The following is a 21,725-nucleotide window of genomic DNA, read 5'->3' on the forward strand; positions in this document are numbered from 1 at the left end:
CATGACGTTTAGTGTTTCTCTTGTGCCCCCTCTCTTGTGTGAGCAAACTAGTGCAACGCTGTAACCAGGCACTTGGACATAAAGCGGTGCCTTCAGCGCCATGTGCAGCCATTCTGCTGCAGAAAGGGCAGCCTACTGTAGGCCTCTGTGGGCAAGTGTTTGTCCGGTGTGACAGAAAATGAGAGGATTATATGATGCTCATGTGACAGACGATTGATGGGGCGACAGAGAACGTGTTGTCCTATACTTTAAATGACGCTACATCTCGACGTTGGATGGCACGATCCTCACATAAAGATGCAATACAAAGTCAAAGAGCGTTTTTTCTTCCATAGGCCGAGGAAAGCATTGCACATGTCCTGTCACACCATAAATTCCCATTATGTTGCATTTGTGCAGGTGCTCTTCTGTTTATTTTATAAAATGTCAAGGTTAAATCTTTTGGCCCTGGGCGCACCTGGTTAAATTATGGACACTGTGACTAATGAGATCAGATTAGGTTTTTTTGTTTTTGTTTTTGTGTTTTTACAAGCATTAAATCAGAATAGTAAGAATAGTAAATCAGAATAGTAAGAATTCTCTCTCTGTGTGTGTGTGTGTGTGTGTGTGTGTGTGTGTGTGTGTGTGTGTGTGTGTGTGTGTGTGTGTGTGTGTGTGTGTGTGTGCCAATGGGCTAGAACTGAATTTTAAGCACATGTGGAAAAAATCCTATCAAGAGAGTTGGCACGATTTCATGTTCATGCGTTTTGCGTGAACGGTCCAATATGTGGCTGTAATTCAACAAATAGAAGATGCAAGAGAAGAATCTCTCTCTCTCTTTCTCTCTCTCTCTCTCTCTCTCTCTCTTTCTCTCTCTCTCGGAACAGGGATCGGAGTCAAACCCATCCTCATGTCGTGCATATCAGCACTTGTGAATGCTGCGTTTGCGCTGCAGCTTTTTGATGCTTACAAACGCCACCTCCTCCTCCTCTCTCTCTCTCTCTCTCTCTCTCTCTCTCTCTCTCTCTCTCTCTCTCTCTCTCTCTAATAAATCATCCTGACTGATCCCGCCCCGGGCGCAGGGGGTCCTCCTCTTTAAAGCTCAATCCGTTTTTTCCCTTTTCATCCCTCTGAAGAAGCCGAGTTAACCTCTCCTGATCCACAGGGCCAGAGCCCCTCTCAGCCTCAGCCCGCCTCTCATTCATTCAGCCAGTCACTCATTCATTGCTCTTTTTTTGAGTGGTGAAAAGCAAACCCCTCCATCTCCTCCTCCTCTCTCTCTCACTCCCTCTCTCTCTCTCTCATTGCCTTTTAATGCCCTGACTCTTCCAAGAGGCGGGAAACTCAGTAAGAAGTCAAGAGGGCCCACTTTCACTCTCACCTTGACATCTCTCACTCACAGTCATATAGATGCACTTCAAACTGTGGGCGAGTGCTGCAGTGCAAAGATGACTTTACCTCATAACCTGTTATTAATACAGACACCTGCAGCATAGGAACGAACCCATGGGTGAGAAGAACTCAACAAGTAATGCACATCTTTTGAATTTGTGGACAACAAACATCCTCAAATCAGGAGATTGTTCAACTTTTTGGTTTCACATTATTTTAGATTGAGTAGCAGTAAAAGGAAAGTTTATCCCTTCTAAATGTTCCTTTCATTCTGAGATGATTGTGAAAACTGTTTTTAAAAAAATCCACTCCAGCTTTTACAGGATAACTGGCAACACACACACACACACACACACACACACACACACACACACAAAGTGCAACACTGTTGACTATCTTCCGTTGTTGAATTAAAGCCTTTTAGCTCAGTAGCTTTCATGTTGGCTGTTAGCCTTGGTGGTGTATAGTAGGGGTGTGTGTGTGTACACACAGAAACAGTAGGGAACCGCTGCACTCCACGCAGGGGCCACTGTGCTTCCCTCCATTCACAAATCAATGTTTAACCCGCTGGCTAAAAGGCCTGGCAGGGGAGAGGGAGGCCCAGTCGGCAGGGTGGGCTATGAAACCATGCCACCGAGAGATGGAGAGGAGAGAGAGGACAAAGGGAACAGGGGAATCCTTAAAATAAACCTCCTCTGGTGAAGGCATCTCCTCCCTGCTGCTAGGGCACGGCTACAGAGGATGCAGAGCTGAGCGGAGAGGTTACAGAGAGAGGCAACGCTGTGGCAGGGAATGTCATTGAAATTTATAGTGGGAAGGGATGTTAAAGCAAGACAGAGCATGGAGTCAAACGGACAAAGAGGTAAATTGAGAGGAGAGTTTCTGAACAGGCTCAGTGGACAAACACAATTCCTCTCTCCGTGTACTTCCCTGCTAAAGCACTGTATTTTCTAAAAAGGTCTTTTCGAAGAAGCAGCGGTACACTAATTTCATCTAGTGAGCATTAAAGCAGTTGGCTCATCTGTATTGACCGCTTGAAATATTTAAGAGGAGCAACTGTTAGAGATAAGCAGGAAATATATGATGTACAAGCAAGGGACAGTTCAAGGAGACAGACAGGAAACCAAACACAGGGAGGCACAGGACTGCTGGACCAGTCCTAAGGCCATGATGCATAAGAGAGACCGTTTTACCTTTTATACATAATTCAGTTCTGTGTGAACCTGGTGGGGTTTTTTGGTCTTTTTTTTTTTTTTTTCCGATTTTGCAAATTCCTTGTTACCCAACTGTAATATTTCTCAGGAGTGAGATCTTTTATGAGGCTGTCGAGGTTCAATGAGAAGACATATCTCACATCTTTAGTTATTCTAATGTAAAGTGAAACAAGCTGGAAGATTTCCTGAAATGCTGTTGGACTGAAACCAAAGAAAACGAACACACATAATTTGTGTGAGCGTGGAGGATAGATTCGGTGTGAAAAAAGTTGTGGCACTGATGAAAGGCTCGGCTGGGAAATAGATTTTGAGGAATCACCACTAGCATAATGGCTGTGATTAAAAGATTAAAGGAACATTTTCTTACAGATGAACAACTGAGTGTGTTCTGCCCCTCTCTACTCACTCTGCTCACCTTCTTACTCCTCCTCTGCCACCATCACACACACACTCACACACACACACACACATACACTCCTTCCCCCCAAGCATGCCGCTGCCTAAACATCCCCCAGAATTCTTTGACAGTGGCTGCGCTGTTGCTTGGCAACGGGGCGACGGACAGCGTCATCCAGGGAGTAACAGAGACGATGAGAAGCAGAGAAGTCTACACTAATCTCACCATTACTTTGTAGAGATCATGGGGCACAAGGGGTGTTCACAAATATCCTGTAGATTGTCAGGGTGGCTCAGTGTTTGCAAGACTAAAAGATACAGAAGCAAATCCAGCTTTGAAGAGAGAGAGAGAGAAAAAAAACGTGTAGGGTTTCAAATATCTTAGTTTTTAAAAGTTAAAACAAGCTGGCATTCCTAAATCTTCCCTCAACACTAGAAAGCTGCACCAGCTGCAGACAGAACCAGGGAAAACTTCCTAACATGTCGTTATCTGGAGATATCCCCATTCAAAACCTCAACTGTCATTATAAAATTCATCATATGCTGAAAAAATATATTGTTTTGCAATATATCTATATTAAAAAAGATCATATCAGAGTTTGAAAAATCTAAATGTTTTGATGATGATATGTTTCATATTCATAAGAGCAGATAATGTAATCACACCTGTATCACTGACCTCATAATCTCATTATTCCCACCATTGCCTGAGCGTTTAGTCTAAGCATCAGATTCTTTGTGCTGACTAAGAGCTGGTGTGGTGTAAAGACCGGACTTGATGTACACAGGTTATTTTTTACTGAAGCAATTCTGTTTAAGTGCTTGACTCAAAAAAAAAAAAAAGAAAGAAAGAAAAGCAAACACCGAGCTCACTGGCCTGACTATCAATTCATCCCTACTGCTGTTGGTTGCACTACTTTCCCTCTTCATATCAGTGTTACCATGTTATCTGTAAAGTTAAGCATTTGAGTCATATTTACACAGAGGAAACAGACTGTGACTGACAGGTATATATATATTTATATATATATATATATTTTGTTTTTGTTTTTTTTTGTTTTTTTTTTGGAGTGATTGGAATGATCAGCTGTAGCCTCAGGAGTTTTCCAACCCAGCAGATTAATATAGGAATCATTCGGTTTACAATAAAACACAAGTAACCACAAGTGGAGATTAGTGCTGAAAAGATTAATCAGTTAGAGGGCTGACAGAAAATTAATTGGTAACATGCTGATAATGGACTAATCGTTGAAGTCATTCATCAAGAGAAAAATGCCAAACATTCGCTTATTCCAGCCTTTTAGATGTGGAGATCTGTTGTGTCTCTGTTTTATCTCATTACATATTGAATAGCATTGTGCTATCATGAATAATTATTGGTGATGAGAATCATCATAAACTGCTGTCACTGGATTTTCTCACAGGCTCAGTAACACAGCGTGCACATAGACACACACGCAAAAACAAACAAACAAGTAATACAGGACACAAGTGCAAATAAAACACATAAAACACACAACTACTGAAATTGTGGAAACATTACACTCCTGTGATACACATAGGATGACATGGGAGGAGCGGAGCAGACAGAGTGAAGCTGTTGTAGCTGCTGAGTAAGAGGGTATGTGCCACGGCTCAGACCCTGAGTGACAGGTATTGACCTGCCCAGCCAAAAGACGTCTCTGTGGGAACGCTATTGATTATTGCCACAGCAATAAAGGTCCCGGAAGCTTGTGAGAATGTCACGACTCTCTGCCGCCCTATACCAGCCCCGGTCCCAACACACAAACACAAAGACAGAAACACTTTGGCTCTGACACGTCCTAACCTACAGCCACTCACTCTCTCACGCTAACTATAGCGTTCGGACCGGGGGCCAAAGAAAAGATGAAAGAGGGATGGGTGGCATGGTGACAGCCTGGTGGGCTAGGATGTGGATTTGTTTCTGGGTGTGTATGGGACAGAGAGTGTGACATGGATGAGTAGTGGGCCCACGATAGACCCCCCACTGAGCTTTAAGGGGTCAGTTACCCCAGAAAACATATTTACACGCTGGTATTTTTGGTTATATTTGTTTGAATTTGTAGATTCCTGCTCACCACAGAAACTCAAATCTAAAGGTTTGTTTCCTAAAATTTGGAAAATCATAGAAAAACTATGTGTGTGTTTGCATAATAAAGATACATGAGATAAGATGATGTTTTGTTTTTTTGCCTTTTCATTTTGGGTGAGCTGAGCATTTAACTGAGTCAAGTGGAGCCACACTGCACATACATGGCCGTGCAATCTGGTCAAAAACAATACCGATTTTCTTTTTGTCTTCCCTCTCTCCCCCCCTATCCTTTCTCTCTCTTTCCTCCTATACCCTCTGTCTCTCTTTCACACACCCCCACACACAAACGCCATCTCCACCCTTGACCTCGCTGTGAAAAGTTAGTGCACCCGAGGTTGAACTCTCCCAGATCTGCCTCAGCCACCAACGCTGGGAAAGTGCCCCTGACGTACATATATATGCGTGTGTCCGAGCGTGTGTTTGAGTGTGACTGTGGAAACACTTGGGGTGTCATGAATAGGAGAGATTTGACCCTCAACCCCCCTGACCTGTCCACACAAACCGTGCCTTTAACCCACGGCCGCTATTGTTAGCGATGACTGCTTTAGTTTATTCACAGAAACCGCCAAAAGCGCCTAAATTCATTATATACCATTTTGCTTATTATTTTCCACCCACGTCTATGCCTCTCATGATTTCTCCTTTCTTCACTATTCTCTTCCCGCTGTTCCCATCATTCCTCTTTTTTGCTCTTTTCACACTTTCTCTCTGGCCGACCTAAATGCCTGATCTTGAATTTTCACTTGAGTTCTGAGCAGATTGAGCATGGGAAGTAATATCCATCCATTTCCAGTCTTTTTATTCGAAATGAGTATTTGAATGATTTGATTTCTTCTGCTCTGCATATTTAATACAGTGAAATCTAACACTGTGCCTGTGCCTGTGCATGTGTGCGTCTGTGTGTGTGCAGTATGAGGGTGGACTTCTGTGACTGAGACAAGATAGATTTGACACTGCTTCTATAATTAGATTAATGGTATCATTTCTGTCTAATTAAGATGTTAACACAAGCAAAGTATTACATTTAAGAGATAAACAGCACAGAGCTGAGAGACACAACCAAGACACATGCACGTTCTCTACAAACTGGTCGAGGATGATTTACTAAACCTCCTGAAATGACCTACAATGGACTGAGATCTTGAGTTTATTTCTTTTGAAAACAGCCCTGACAACAGCTGTTGGAGGAGTTTCTCAAATTGGGCTCCCGGGATGAGCTGAGGGTCAAGGTGGCAGAAATCTTAAGTGAACACTTTTTTTGTTCCAGCACACTCAGAGACACAGAGGCAAACAGAGACCGGGTACGTAAGGCTACTTATCTCCCAGTTATGACCTCATCAGGAGAGACCCTCGGCCATCTCCACTGTCGCACTCAATCAGTTTGTGACTGTTGGTGTTGTCCCACCAGTAAGTGACCCAACACACATGAAGGACAATGCCCCTGTTTAAGGATTGGGGTTACTCAGCAGTGAACTGTCTGCTTCTCCCACTGTGGCACCCTCCGCACCCAAGGAGCATCTTTGACCCTTTTACACACTGAGGAACTAATCTCTGTCTTCTTAGCTCCTTCTTCACAATGGGGCTGCAACAGCAACAAAACCCGTAACTCCCCTTATCAACAGACCGGTCAAAGCTAAAAGGCTGTAATAACAACAGAGATCAAATGACAAGATAAAAAATTACAATATATATTTTTTTTTTACAGATCTAATACAAGAAATCTTCCAATGTGGTTTCACAGTGATCCACCCCCCACTTCCATCTCTGGAGTCATCCTCACTTCAGTGTGAGGAATTCCAAAAATGCTTCATTAACAGGGCCCTGAAGCCTGAACATCAGTCTTATTGATTATTAGGAATTCCTCATCTCCCTGATCACTTTGTGTTCACCACTCATCACCTCCTGGAGGAGATTTCCTGACCCTGTGGTGTTCACAACACCAACTTTATATCCTGTGAGTGAAAGGTGTGAGGAAACAGTGGAGGGAGTATTTTGATAGTTTACTTGAGTAAAAGTAGCAATTACACTTGAACTCTTTCATTAAAATTGACTGTCTATGAATATTATCAGCAAAATTTACTTCACTCAAAAAGAACAAACAATAGCTTCTTTGACATACTGAGCCAAGCACAATTTTATCGACTGGAAACTCCTATTCATGGCCCTTGATTAATAAATACCTAAATAAGTCTGAATAAATTAACGGAGAAATACAAATAAAGCTATTATGGTTACAGCTTCTAAACTCTTTTTTAAGTCTGTCTCTGTGGTAAATGGGAACCAGCATTTTCCCTATCAGAACATTGTATTTTATGATAGTATTATATGTTTTGCATGTCAAATTTAAAACTGCAAAGCAAATATAGCTCTCAAATAAATACAGCTGAGCATAATCCACGCTACATCCCCGCTCTGAGGTGGTCTCATACCCATTATCATCGTTTCTAAGCCAAATCTGTGCTTTCTGAGAAATGTCAGCCTCTTTAGCCTACGTCCTCCTCCGAGGCTGAGCTCCTCCTTGCCCATATAATTGTAATTATATAAGCCATATGCTTTTTATGGGCCTTCTCTTGGATCAAACCCTCCCTCTGCTGGTGAACCTCTGAAACTGCTGCCAGAATAAACACCACAAACTGCCATGTAGGCCTGCATAGCCTACACTGCATCCTCCATGCTGCCATACTATACCTACTGCATTTTAACTTTGTGTGTTATCTGTTAATTATTTAATGTATGTGCGATATTCCAATGCTTGATATGCTTATAAATGGAAATACTACTGTGGTTTCTAAGTTTATTATTTACCTATTAGCTAAAAATGTAAAGCACTAAAAATATATATAACATTTCTGACAAATTTGAGCATGTTCCCACACTTTTTTTGTCTGGGGGAATAAAGAAACAAATTCCTTATGGGGTTTGTTGAGTGGGCCAGTGCATGTCAGCTGCTTAACGTCATAGTTTCCCCATTTTCCACCAGGATATGTCACCGCCATCCTCTGAGATTTATGAAGAGCCAGACTGTGGCCAAATCACGCCTTCATCTTTCAGGGATAACGTTATCACACTTTTCCTGAGCCATATGAGCCTAAAGCGGAAGTTGTAACTGCAACCCTCTCTAGGACCGGGGATTTGGATTTTTTCTTGGAGAGAGAAAAAAAATCGAAGGAGCTTGTAGAATAAGTTAAAGTTGGAGGGGGTTGAAAAAATTTAGGGAAAGCCCTTTTTTTTTTCTTCTTGGAGTGCTGACGCGTCCAGCGGCTACGTGCTGCGCTGCTGAAGCCCCTGGTTGGATTTACTGAGCCGGATCCTCTCAGCCTCCCTCCACCATGTTACTCCACTTTCTAGTCTTAACGGCCTTTGTTACCCGGGCACAGAGTTACTTTTCGGAGGAGAAGTATCCGGAGGAGTCGAAAATGCAGCCTCCCACCGTGGTAATCGCGATCATAGCCCGCAACGCTGCTCACTCCCTGCCCTACTACCTCGGAGCTCTGGAGAGACTCAACTACCCCAAAGATCGCATCTCTGTGTGGTGGGTTTTTGTTGTTGTTTCTCCTGCATGGACACTGCATGGCTGCATGGGGCTCTCCTCTGTTCTTTTTTTTTTTTTGTATCCGTCTATAGCAGCCGTTCAAAAGGTCAATGGCATTTAAATGAGTTTGTGAAAGCGAGCAGCAGAGATCTCCCCCTCCTCCTCCTCCTTCTCCCCTCCTCTATCTCCCCCTCTTCCTTGTGAGCCTCTCAGTCTCAGTCAATCCAGGCTGCCTTTCACTCCGCCACAGTCATTTCCTTCTGTGTATTGCATGAATTTGGAGTTTGTTCTGATCTAATGTTCCTCCCCAATGATGATTTGAATAAACTATGTCTCACACTAATGATCATAAAAAGCTGCATATGCCCTGAGTACTTCAAGTAACTCCCATGTAGCCTATTTGTTTAGTAAGTTAAAGATTTTGTTCTAAAAAGAAAGATAAACTGTTCCATGGTTACCTTACACTGACAGAATATACTTATGAGCTATTAAAAGTGTGATAGGCCTGCCCTATATCATACTTTGTGGTACAATGAAGCTTTACATCACATTGTTAATGGCAACGATAAAGTAACTTTGCTGACAACTAATTGGTCGACAGGTAGTTTATGAATGAGATCAGATGTTTTCAGCTAATTCAGAAAATGAAATGCACGGTAAGTTACAATGCTTAAACACACAGGCTCCGTATAAACCATAGGGAGGTTCATGATTGATTTGCACTTAGGCTTAGAATGGTCTAAATCACAGCAACACACTTGGCGCCTACTGTGTTACAAAAGAATTGGCAAAAGTTTTGGTATTGTTTCATGTTTACTAACCCTGATTTTCACAAATTTACTGGAGCTGGTATTGGAGCTCTGAAGTAGCAGTGGGATTATTGAAAGTTTTTCAAATATGTGTGAAATCCTGATCAAGGCTCTGAAAACACCTCACTGACCAGTGCCTCTTGCCCTTTAGCGCTGCTCATAGTGGTAGCTCTTTTAACTGTCACATAAAGGGAACAGATTGTGCATCATAAGTATTTATGTCGATATTCAGTTAAAACAAATTCACTCTGTCTCATCTTCATCATATCTGGAAACATACATTCATTTGCACCATCTGTGTCCTCTCTCCTTAGGGCTGCCACGGATCACAACTCTGATAACACCACGGCCATACTGAAAGAGTGGCTGACCGTGGTGCAGAAATTTTACCATTACGTTGAGTGGAGACCGATGGAGCAGCCCACGTAAGTCCAGACGCGAGTGTATCAAACTACGGTACAGAACTTTTGTAGTCTGGTTTGGTTTAACACTGATCCTGTCCTGATCCATGTGTAGAACAAGCAAATCTCACCCAGGACACTTCAGTGGGTGCATTAATATGAGGGGAAAGAAAGGGAGTAAGCTCTGTTTCATTTTAGCAGGATCACAGTCAAAGCTTCCCTGAAGTGTCATAGCAGTAGTAATGAAATGAATCAAGCCTGCTGCTAATGGCTCGGCTCAAAGCTGCACTTGAAGCTTTGATCTTACTCATTTTTATCTTTTGTTCTTTGCAGAATGAAAATGTGTCAGTACGCCTTTGTAGCATCTTAGGCTGCAGCTCACCTGTGAGTGGAGTCGAATGAAGAATGATGCGGCACGCCTCTGCTCGTTCGTACATGTCTCTCTATGAGGCCATCTGTCTGAGCAGAGGAGGCCGTTAGTGGAAATTATTTGTGCATACATGTCAAATAATATGAACTCTGCTGACCTCACAGTCAGTCTACCTCTATAACCTAAGCTGTGTGTATATAGTACATATAAGTGGAATTTATTTGGTTTTCCACCCTCCAACAGATTCACATTCAGTTTTTTGTGTTTTGATATTTATTTCTTAGCAAGAAGGCTTTGGGTTTGATTTCTGGGTCTGGAGCCTTTCTGGGTAGAGTTTGTATGTTCTTCCTGTTTCTGCGTGGGTAACTTCTCCCCAGGTTCTCTAGCTTCCTCAGGCCAAAAAAAACATGTACATTAGGTTGATTGGGGACTCTAAATTGCCCTTAGTGCCTGAATGTGAGTGGATGGATGGATGGATTATACTTATTTCTTAGTTTTGAACAAATAGTTTTGCTGTATTATTTATTTTATAAAGTTATTTTGTTTAAGACTGCCTTAAAAATGATGAGATACGAGATAAGGATATACCATAACAGTATATGTGGTGTGTGTTGTTTCTGTGTCAGGTTCTATGCAGGCGAGCTGGGTCCCAAGCACTGGCCCAACACCAGATATGAGTATGTGATGAAGCTGAAGCAGGCGGCACTGAACTTTGCCAGGAAGCGCTGGGCCGACTACATCCTGGTACATTATAATGAATCCAACTTGTGACAGCAGAAAAAAAAAGTTGCATATCAGTACCTGCCTTTATTCATCTGTTGAAATATGTTCTTTCTTTGTTGCTGTTATTTCATCCATTGTTGCAGGGAGACAAGATAGTACAATTGCTCTTCTGTTCTCTGCCTCTCTCTGTTTCAGTATGCTGACACAGACAATATCCTCACCAACCCAGACACACTCAACCTGCTGATAGCAGAGAACAAGTCAGTCATTGCTCCCATGTTAGACTCTGCAGGAGCGTACTCCAACTATTGGTGCGGTATCACTCCGCAGGTGAGTGATCAGTCACCTGTAGGAAGGTTACACTAATGCAAAGTGTCACCTCCTTATATATATGTGTGTGTGTGTGTGTGTGGACTTCTTTAGGGGTATTATCGTCGGACAGCAGAGTATTTCCCCACCCGTCACCGTCACAGACTGGGATGTTTCCCAGTCCCCATGGTCCACTCCACAGTGATGCTGGATTTAAGGAAGGAGGGCATGAAGAATCTGGCTTTCTACCCTCCTCACGAGGATTACTCATGGCCCTACGACGACATCATCGTGTTCGCCTTCTCCTGTCGGGCTGCAGGTTTGGCACAGCTGGATTGTCGGCATGTTTTTGTCATCACATACACTAAGAGACAGTTTTAGGGGAGTTGTATAGCTCACTGGGTTGAGAAGGCGCCCCATATACAGAGGTTATAGTCGTCACTGCAGCCGCCCGGTTTGATTCCCCCTCTCTGTCTCCCTGTTTTTTGTCTGTCTCTCCAACTGTCCTATCAATCAAAAAAGGTGTAAAAGCTAAAAACATTAAAAAAAAGACAATTTTACTCAAGCAAAGTCTACCCAAACTCACTTTTCTCATGTTCATTCATTCTTTTATTGATTAATTCCTTTTTAGAGATACAAATGTACTTGTGTAACAAGGAGCGCTATGGTTACCTGAACGTCCCGGCCAAGCCTCACCACACCCTGGAAGATGATCGCCTCAACTTTGTTCACGCCAACCTTGAGTCCATGAGTAAGACCTGACTTCATAGTTTTATTAACAAACTGATACGCACACTGAAATAACACGTAAAAAGCAGTTAGCAGTTAGTTGTTAATCTTCGTCTTATCGGCTACTTTTTATTGATTTGTGTTCTTCTCTTTCAACTCTCAACTCAAAAAGTTGACGGCCCTCCAATGCGTCCCTCGCGTTTCGTCTACATGTTCGCCAAACAGAGAGACCTCATGGGCTTTGACGAGGTAAAAAGATTTTTGTGTCGGCATCAAAGAAAAAAACATCCATCAGTTCTTGAATGATACAGTTGTAAAATCCATTTTATTGAGTTTAATTAAATGTTTATACACATTTGCTCTTTAGAAATTGAGCCTTTTCAGGCTTTTTTTTAAGCATTATCCGGTGTGATTGTGAAGTATGTAGTTATTGAAAAGTTGTCCCTGGGTGACCGTAGTTTAAAATATAATGTGGAAAAGTCTCAGTTGGAGTTTAACAGTGTGCATGACAGCTATGACAGAGTTGAATATTAATTTTCCTCCTGGTTCCAGATTTATCTGATAAATCTGCGACGCCGTCCCGACCGCAGAGACCGGATGTTGTTCTCTCTGAATGAGCTGGAGATCGACGTCAAGGTGGTGGATGCTGTGGATGGAAAGTAAGTGTGGCACTCAATACAGTGACAACACTCAGGTGGAAAATGTATTTTAAGTGTTTGTTTCTTTTAAAAAAGGGAAAATCAATACAAAAGATATCAGATACCGAGTAAAAATGTAGATCAGAGAATATCTGATATACGTATATCTGAAAATTCTCCACAGGAACATACTGAAATACCAGCTCATGATTCTTGCTTTTACTGTAGGTTCATGCTTCAGTTATAATCCCATTTTGAGCAAATCTGAAAAAAGACAGTTATGACTGAAAAAATCTATTTTTATGGCTGGGTATATTGCACATGTGGGAAACACAGTGCAGGCAGCAGATGACGGCGAGCAGTGAGGATATCTGTGGAATTATTGGAATGTAATACCTGTACCTGTGTGTGTGTTTGTGTGTGTGTGTGTGTGTGTATAGTGCACTGAACAGCAGTGACATTAAGATCCTGGGTGTTGACCTGCTACCAGGCTACTACGACCCGTTCTCTGGACGCACCCTGACTAAAGGAGAGGTGGGCTGCTTCCTCAGCCACTTCTACATCTGGAAGGAGGTGAGGACATCAATTTATACAAAGAGGTCTATGATGGTATGACTCATACTGGTTTGTATTGAGCAATATGATCAAAAGGTGGGTTATAGAAGGATTGTTTGTTTTTGAATGAAACCTGTTTATCATTTCTAAACTCATCCAGATGCCTCATGAGTTACTTTTTCTATTTCTTTCGCTGCAATTAATCACTTGTATAGCTTTAATTAGTCACAGATGGAACAAACATGCCTCATAGTCTGAAATCCAAACAACTTTTATCTTTTATCTTCTTAGCTAGTATTTTCTTGCTTGTGTGTTTTGTCTTTTTTTTCCTTTGCTGTTAAAAAAGATGACTTAGAGATTTGATTTGAAAAGTTTCAGCCGCATTCAAGGTTTTAAAATCTTGGAAATTAGACCTTATATGAAGCCTGATGGGAAACACAATGTTTTTTTCCCTCCTCTCCCCAGATGGTGGATGAGCAGATGGATAAAGCACTCGTCTTTGAAGATGACGTTCGTTTCCAGTCCAACTTCAAACGACGAGTCCTCAGGCTGATGGAGGAGGTGGAGCAGGTGGAGCTGGATTGGGACCTCATGTAAGACAAAGTTTTCCTCCTGTGCTTCCTGTTGGGACTGAGGTTAAGTTAAGGTTATGGATGAGGCAGGAGAAGTTCAGTCTGTAGAGTATGCTCCAAAAAAGTATGTTGTGTGTTTGCGTGTGGAGGAAAAGGGGGCAGAAGAAAAAAAAAAAAATCCACATTCAGGAATGCAGCACACATCACTTGCAGTTTATTCAAACAGAGCTGAACAGGGTGTAAATATTCCCCCGTGTGTGTCTGCATACCAATGCTGCTCTGTGTTTCTGAGTCGGTTTCCTGGTGATTCAGGTTGTAAAGCACATGGAAACTAACTTTCATGGTGACACGTGGTAAAATATTTTTGAAAGTATTTATCGGCGAGCAGGACCAGACTAGGATTTTTTTTTGTTGTTGTTCTTCATTTTGGTTTCCACAACTCTCTCTGGAAATGGTTGGATACATATGCAGAACAAATAACGCAATACAGTTGTTGCTGCTCTTGGCCGCAAAGAAAAGCAACAGATTTCAGCTCTTGATATGTCTTGGACTTTTTTCTTCATCCTCTTCTTTTTCTTTTTTCTCATTTCACGATGCCGCAGATACTTCGGCAGGAAGCAGGTGAATCCTGGAGACGAGGAGCCGGTGGAAAATGTGCGCAACTTGGTGGTAGCGGGCTACTCGTACTGGACTCTGTCTTACGCCATCTCCCTGCAGGGAGCCCAGAAACTGCTCAATGCTGAGCCTCTTTCTAAAATGCTGCCTGTGGATGAGTTCCTTCCCATCATGTATGACAAACATCCCAAGTATGTACTGAGGCCATGTGCTCCTTTTTTCATATTCTCCTTGTTTTCATCTTTGATCTTAATGAGTAGTTTTTGTGATAGTAAAGTGGGTTGGTTTCTCGTCAATCACATTCACACAAAGTGACTTCTAATGTTAAAACTAGTCTCTCGGCATTCTTCCAGACAGAAATATACCTCAAAAGCGCTGCAGGCATTCTTCCTTATAGCTGCCTAAACTTGTGTGCATGCTATATATTTAGTCTGTGGTTTTACAAAAGAGTTTCTCTGAAAAGAAATTCAGTTGGGCCATAATCTCTCATCTTGTCAGGTGGATATTATACTGCTTTTTAAGCTTTGTCTCTTGATGGTACAGGCCTACAGGTTTTATGGCAGCATCTCTCTCTGGGATTGGTTGTCTAGGTTTTTTGGGGCGATGTGGGATTGTGGACTGTGACTTTTTTTTAGGGCACTGTGTGGTCGCCAGACAGAAAGGAACAGTGGGCTCAGATGTGTCTGTAGCAGACTTGTGGTGAACTTAAAAAAAGATTTCTTTTGACATTGAAGTGCCACCATGAGGTTTTAAGTTTTTGTCCTTTAATACAGTGTTTCAATTGGATCCAGCTGCATAACTAACAACATTTCTGTTTAGTGATACTCAGCTAATGTAGCATGCTAACAGGCTAAACTAAGACAGTGAGCACAGTGAACATATATACTCAAACTCAAACTCAAACTCAAAAGTACTTTATTATTCCGTTAGGAACTTCGTTGCGGAAGGACATCAAAAGTGCAGGTGCAAAAACAACAATCCACCCATACATACCACAGCCATACCCAACACAATAATAATACACATTCCTACAACCACACATAGTACAAGTACTCGCAGCAAAGGTTAAAAACAAAGGACACATACAAGTATAAAAATGAGTTAAAAACAGGTTAATTAAAAAGGGAAAAAGTTCTGGTGGGAGTTAAGTGTTTAGAAGTCGGATTGAAGTGGGGATGAAACTGGATGATGCTCTCTTTGTCCGGAGTGGGAGTGACCTGTATCTGCGTGCTGATGGTAGTAGGCTGTAGTTGCTGTGTAGTGTGTGTGTTGTGTCTGTGGCGATCTGTGTGCCTTTTTTCTTGACCTGAGTGTTGTAGATGTTGATGAGTGGCTCCTGTTCCTGACCTATGATTTTATTACTGAGTTTGACTATTTTGTTTAGACTGTTTCGTTGGGTGATGCTGAGTGAACCAAACCAGGCTGTGATGTTGAAAGTGAGGATGGATTCGATGAAACATTTATAGAAAGCAGAGAGTATTGTTTGATGAACCTGGAGTTTGCGAAGTTTACGGAGAAAAAAGAGACGTTGCTGACATTTAGAAAAAAGATGTTCACTGTGTAGTTGGAATGTGAGTTTGTAGTCCATTATTGTGCCGAGGTATTTGTATGATTCCACCCTTTCTATTATTTCAGTGTTAACAGAGAGTGTGGGAGTGAAGTGTCTGTGGCGGAAGTCACGGACACTTCATTCAGTCACATTAGCATGTTAATGTTGGCTTTCATCATGTTAGTATATTAGCTAAAAAACAACATTGACCTGCTAGCATGGGTAGAGACACAGGGAAATTTTAGGCATTTAAGTCCACCATCTTTGCTGTCCTCCACTAATGCTTCCCTATCACACAATCATGCTTAAGAGTATGTAATTTGCATTTACTGTTTGTGGTTTTTTATAAAGATGTCATAGTTTGCTTTCGATCTGACACCTTAGAAACATTTCTCCTTCCAACTGTGTCTCACGATCTAATGGCTGCATGTTAATGAACCTAGTTCTGCCCATAACATCCCTGACCAGACGACCTCTCTCATCAACCCGCAGTGATGAGCTAGCAGAGTAAATGAGATACATGTGATGTGCTGACTGTAAGAGATGAAATGGACCTTTGGCTGAAGGGCCTGCAAACCAGAAGGCCTGGCAGTGTGTGTGTGTGTGTGTTTCATCATGTGTGGAAAACTGGCTTAACGCCAACCCACTTTCTCTATCCCCTCTCTCTCTCCCTCTCTCACCTCTGTGATTCTAATTTGATATGCTTGACTGGTCCGCTAAGAATGCACAACGACCGCACACCACACATTGGTCCTGCTGTCGCCCTTCATGTTAAGAGTAACTGAAAATCAGCCTCTGTGAAATGGATATACTTCAAATTAGGTCGAAAATAACAGATATTATGTGAATACAACTGAATTGTAGGAGATATTGCTAAAGACTGTGCTAATATTTAACTGCTGGTGTGTTTTTTTCTTATGATCAAATTGTTATTCTGACATATTAGGTGTTTTAAAGTCTCACTATGTGATCCCTTCCTGCTGTTTTCTCTCCATAGTGAGGACTACATGTCCCACTTCCCCAATAGAAACCTACAAGCCTTCAGCACACGCCCCCTCCTGGTCCAGCCGTGTCACTACGCCGGCGAAGACAAGTGGGTGAGTGACACGGAAACGTCCACCCTGTGGGACGACGACGCGGTACGCACCGATTGGAGAGGTTCACACAAAACCCTGAAGGGGTCGCCGCCACCGGAGATGCTGTCGGCGACCTACAAGGATGAACTTTAGTGCTGAGCTGACGCAGCTGCGGAGAGCCTGCCGGTCAAGAGGCCACGAGGTCAGAGAGAGACAGGTGCTGAGACGTGGAACTATTTCTGAGACTATGTCCACTTGTGTCTCACCACTGACATGCTCAGTCTCGATATACAGTACATGGATGAAATATACGGCACAAGGTGATTTTTTTTTTCTTTTCTGGGGACTGTGTTTGTCACCATGTAAAAATGGTTGTTTTTATACTTGTGTGTGTGTGCCTTAGCAATTCAGTTGCTTCAACTTGCACAACAGATTTTTCTCAAGAACAATCCACCTTTTTAGATTTTTAACAACTTTTGTAGCTTCAAACAACAACAACAACAATCTTGAGAGTTTACACAGTTTGTATGATTGATGTCCAGAACGTTTTGTTTGAATGTATGCTTGTGTGTTTCTGATGACTGCATGATGCTTATTACAAAGGGAACGTGGCTTCACTTGCAGACTGAGGCCCCAGTAGCTGCACTGCTCACAACTCCTGGCAAGTCTGGACACAAGTCTGATACTGTTATTGATGTCATGTTGGTGTATCTGTTTGTCTACACTTTTTTTTCCATTGGTGCATGTCTTCCATTGGGACTGTTAAGAGAGAGTTCTACATAATGCAAAACCAGATCAATCCATTATTTCCCTTCATTAGGAGTTTCAGTTGATGTACCTCATGGTTTCTAGGGACAGTGTCAGACTGTTTGATAGTTACCAGACTATATGCAGGAAGTATTGTGTTAATGAAACTAACACATTGAATGTTTAAACAAACATGAACAATTATCAATTTTTTTTTAAATTTCAAATAATTACTGAAATAATATTGACTTATTGGACCTCCTTTCAGTGGCTCTATTTGAATGTTTGCGCATTTCATATTTTGACACATAAATTGAACTTCATGGTCAGAGACGGTGTCATACCTGGACCATGTCTTTGTTTACACACAAAAAAACTAAAACTATATACTATATATTCATGTCTACAGCATAAAAACCAGTGCAGCATGTCAAAGTATTATCTCCAGTTATAGATGATCTGTGTTAAATCCCCTGACTTAAAGCATCACTAGGATCACACTGAATTGAGGAATGTGTCAACAATTTTGCAATGCTAGTGATGTAATTCTCACATGTCCCCCATTGATTTAAATCATAATGACCCAGTTACTCTCTATGTTCATTAAGTTTATGTCATATGTCTTTGCATGGATAATGGTGTGATCTCATTTATTAATTTCCTGTCATTATGTGTGTTGCATTTCCTGCATATATCTTAATTTATTGGATTTTTGAGTCTCTTTCGATTTTGTGGTTGACAGATGAGTCACACAACATGATGTGCAACAGGCAAAGTGCAATGGCTTTTCCAGCAAAGGCCTCTCTCTTTCTCTTTCTTTCTCTCTCTCTCTGAGCAATAAATCTGTTCTTAGATGTTATAAAACAGGATGTTAGGATGGATGACTGTGGAGCAAACTTTGCAGATGTTAATAAAGATGAGTTTTTACACATTTTCATTGTAAGAATGTGGCTATGGATTGTGTTAATTAACAAGTCAAACTTACTGTGGTCAATAAATTAAAACAGTCATTTCAGGGGAAAGAAAGTACTACCACATGTTGTACTGTCCAACACCGACCACAAGAGGGCGCTATTTCCCTTGAAATTGTAAAGGTCTTTGGAATCAGTTGGAGATTTCCATACTTAGTTTTACCAACTAATCCAGCTGTATGAACTGTATTTCACTTTTGTGAAACAGCAGATATCTGTTGGGTGTAAAGACACAGCAGTTAAAGCTAAAAGCAGGTTTGTGTATATGAGACAGTTTAATGACCTGTTCTAATACCTATTCCTACTCCTACTAATTCCTCCCTTTAAAAATGTGTCAGTCTCAGTGAGTTGAGTGTAATTCAAACCGGGTCCTTTGTATTGAATTCTTTTGTTAGTTCTGTGACGTGGCATTTGCAAGCAGCTTCAATATTAATGGTTACCTAGCTACTTCAATTCAAATGCAATGGTACGAGTGTGTTCCTCCCTTTCTTAAATAAACAACTAGTGTATGTTAATTATTTTTTCTGTTTCCACACACACACACACTTGGCTGTGTGTAAGTGCACACATTTAGCCCTGAGCGTACCACAGCTGTCTGTGCAAGCAGTGATCCATCCGGTTTGAGTGACCTTTTTTCTCTGTGGAACACCCTGTCTGATTGACCAAGATAACTCACAACATGTTACCCATGTGCATTACTATATACATATAGGCTTGTTGTTTTCATAAGCGTAGGCATATGTATTTAAAACATTATTAAAAGCAGACAACAAAGTTCAAAGGTTGCTGCAGAATATGTTCTCAATTTATGACTTAGAGCAGAACACACACACACACACACACACACACACACACATTGCCTACATAAGACTGGGGGATTGGGGCTTCAGCTCCTTCATTCAGCTCATGTCCTGTTCAAAGCTGTATGAACTGGAGCGAACCCTCTGTCACAGGAGGGACCCTGAACTCAGCAGCGTATTGGCTGCTGGTTTGGAGGTGGGGTTGGTCAGCTCAGCAGGCAGGGAAACTGCATATGGCTCGGAGCATAAGGTTTCATAATTATAGGTTATGGAGGCAGTGTTATAAAAGGTTTTCTCTGCGTTCACCCCCCCACTGCAAAATAAACACAACTATCTATCACATGCCTCACATACAACTCTGCATTCATGATGTTCAGTGTTGAGCTGATGTTCCACTTCTGCTTGGATTAGTCACTGGACCTTGAGGACTTGAGCAGTTCCTGCAGCTGCCACCCTGACATCCCCCAACACATGCACACACATACACTTTCTCTCCCTCTTTCACACACATAGTACATACACACACACACACACACACACACACACACACACACACACACACACACACACACACACACACACACACGCATGTACACAGATGGAAGAAAAATATTGACAGAACAAATAGATACACACGGAAAACAGACCACGCCTCTGCACTTTTACAAAATATCCCAGTTCTCAGGGCCAGTATATGGTCTCTGAGAGGTGCCGGTGAAAGTGGGAACAGGTGAGTCTTCATTGCCTTACACCCTTTCAACTAGATTATTAAAGCAATAAAAAGGTGCATATCATTGGTTAACAAGTACAACCCAATATAATGCACTGAACCCTGATCCTTGGACTTTTCATGTCCATAAAGAGCGAAGCTGGTGCAAGTTTGAACTCCATAGGTTATGCATATGTTTCGTATTGCTGATAAATGGGTGATATTAATTTTTAGTATTCTTATTGATTTATTTACAGTGCTGATTCATTGGTGCAGTTTGATGGATGAAAAGACAGAAACATCCTGCAGTGGGTTTGAACTCCTATGTGTTGTTGCAGTGACCTCACTTGAGTGACCTCATTTCTAGAGCTGGTAACAAATTATCCCTCTTCAGCATTTGCTCACATGCATGTCTACACTATACTTGGTCGACTGCTTCGCCGGGTGGGGAGGGGTGAAGACAGGAACTACAACTTACAGCGCACCCCGGCCCTTCTGACAGCTCCTACTGCACCGCCCGTCACACACTTTGTACCACCGGCTCACCCTCTTCTCTGACGTACAAAAGTATTCGGCCATTTTCGCGCGACTGCAATCCCCTCACTGCAAACTTTGTTTCCCCCCCTCATCTCTTCAGATTTTGCATCGAGCGGTGCTCTGGACGGGCTGTAACAAACGGAAGTGTAAGTGCATTTACTGTGGAGAGTGAAGCGCTTTGAAGCAGCGGTTAGTGCATGTCTGTTAGTCTACGTTGCAGGTTCGGTTACGGTGATTTGCATTCAGTGCTTTTGTTTGTGTGAGAGATCACATGCGGCGTTTAATGCCACGTTACTTTTCTGCCGGGCTGCTGCAGCCGCTTCTGGCTGCTGGGCTTTCTGTTTTTTTCATACGTGGCGCGTTCAAGTGCACGCATCAAATGTCCCGTTATGCGTGTTAGTTTTTTTTTCTTCTTACGCACAGTAAAGTGATACTGGGTTGTGTTGAGGACAAGCTGTGGAAACTTTACAGTAGGACCAAGCGGTGTCACGTGTTACTAAAAACACTACATTATTGTTGCATTTAAGCTTTGAATTTGCTACACTCCTTCACATGAAGTTGGCAGAGGTTTTCTCCATATGTTTCACCGACAATGTGTCAATTTAAGGCCTAAGGGCAAATGATGACGAATAAGCACTTGGTGTAGGTGGAAGAACTTTACAATCATTTTTTCTGTTCCAATATGCAGGCTAGCCGATGAATATTTCAGTGTGATTTGCAATGAAATCTAACTGTAGTGAAGGCTGTCAAGAAACATTCATACATTATATTTGGGGGAATATGATCACTTCGTAAGAGAAAGTTGCACTAGATGTCAAGATCGAGTCATAACTCTCACCTGGAAGAAAACTGTTGCACTGTCAGTGTGTAGATTAAGGTAGTGGTGCAATGTACGGTATGTGCATGGAAAGATAACAACATAGAGCTTGGATAACTCATTGAGAACCATTTAAACCTCTGCAGGATTATACCTAGATACTTAGTATCTC

General features: G+C 42.0%; 2 protein-coding genes across 3 annotated transcripts in view; both read left to right on the plus strand.

The window, feature by feature from the left end:
* The first annotated feature begins 8,064 nt into the window (after positions 1-8,064).
* On the plus strand, positions 8,065-17,756 carry cercam (cerebral endothelial cell adhesion molecule). The gene is made up of 12 exons (XM_085793735.1): positions 8,065-8,626; positions 9,750-9,860; positions 10,833-10,950; positions 11,125-11,259; positions 11,353-11,557; positions 11,870-11,989; positions 12,140-12,216; positions 12,520-12,626; positions 13,046-13,178; positions 13,626-13,753; positions 14,335-14,538; positions 16,894-17,756. The coding sequence occupies exons 1-12, from the start codon at positions 8,424-8,426 to the stop codon at positions 17,123-17,125; spliced, it is 1,773 nt and encodes a 590-aa protein (XP_085649861.1). The 5' UTR covers positions 8,065-8,423; the 3' UTR covers positions 17,126-17,756.
* A 2,295-nt stretch (positions 17,757-20,051) lies between these two features.
* sardh (sarcosine dehydrogenase) overlaps positions 20,052-21,725 on the plus strand; it is a 40,624-nt gene continuing 38,950 nt past the window's right edge. Inside the window, exon 1 of one of the 2 annotated variants that reach the window (XM_085793754.1) lies at positions 20,052-20,220. The gene's annotated coding sequence lies outside the window, so the exon portion shown is untranslated. Of the gene's footprint in view, positions 20,221-20,744; positions 20,883-21,725 lie in introns of those variants that run through there. The other variant, XM_085793755.1, reaches the window with a different exon arrangement.

Source organism: Trachurus japonicus, chromosome 12, assembly GCF_045865225.1.
Source record: "Trachurus japonicus isolate A0001 chromosome 12, Traja_1.0".
In the NCBI taxonomy this organism is placed as follows: Eukaryota; Metazoa; Chordata; class Actinopteri; order Carangiformes; family Carangidae; genus Trachurus; species Trachurus japonicus.

What these genes read in the sequence shown, in the direction of transcription:
- cercam (XM_085793735.1), top strand. Translation starts at nt 8,424, where the DNA reads ATGTTACTCCACTTTCTAGTCTTAACGGCCTTTGTTACCCGGGCACAG. An exon ending in GCTGGGCCGACTACATCCTG is followed by an intron (nt 10,951 to 11,124) that starts GTACATTATAAT and finishes TCTCTGTTTCAG; the next exon opens with TATGCTGACACAGACAATAT. An exon ending in ACTTCTACATCTGGAAGGAG is followed by an intron (nt 13,179 to 13,625) that starts GTGAGGACATCA and finishes TCCTCTCCCCAG; the next exon opens with ATGGTGGATGAGCAGATGGA.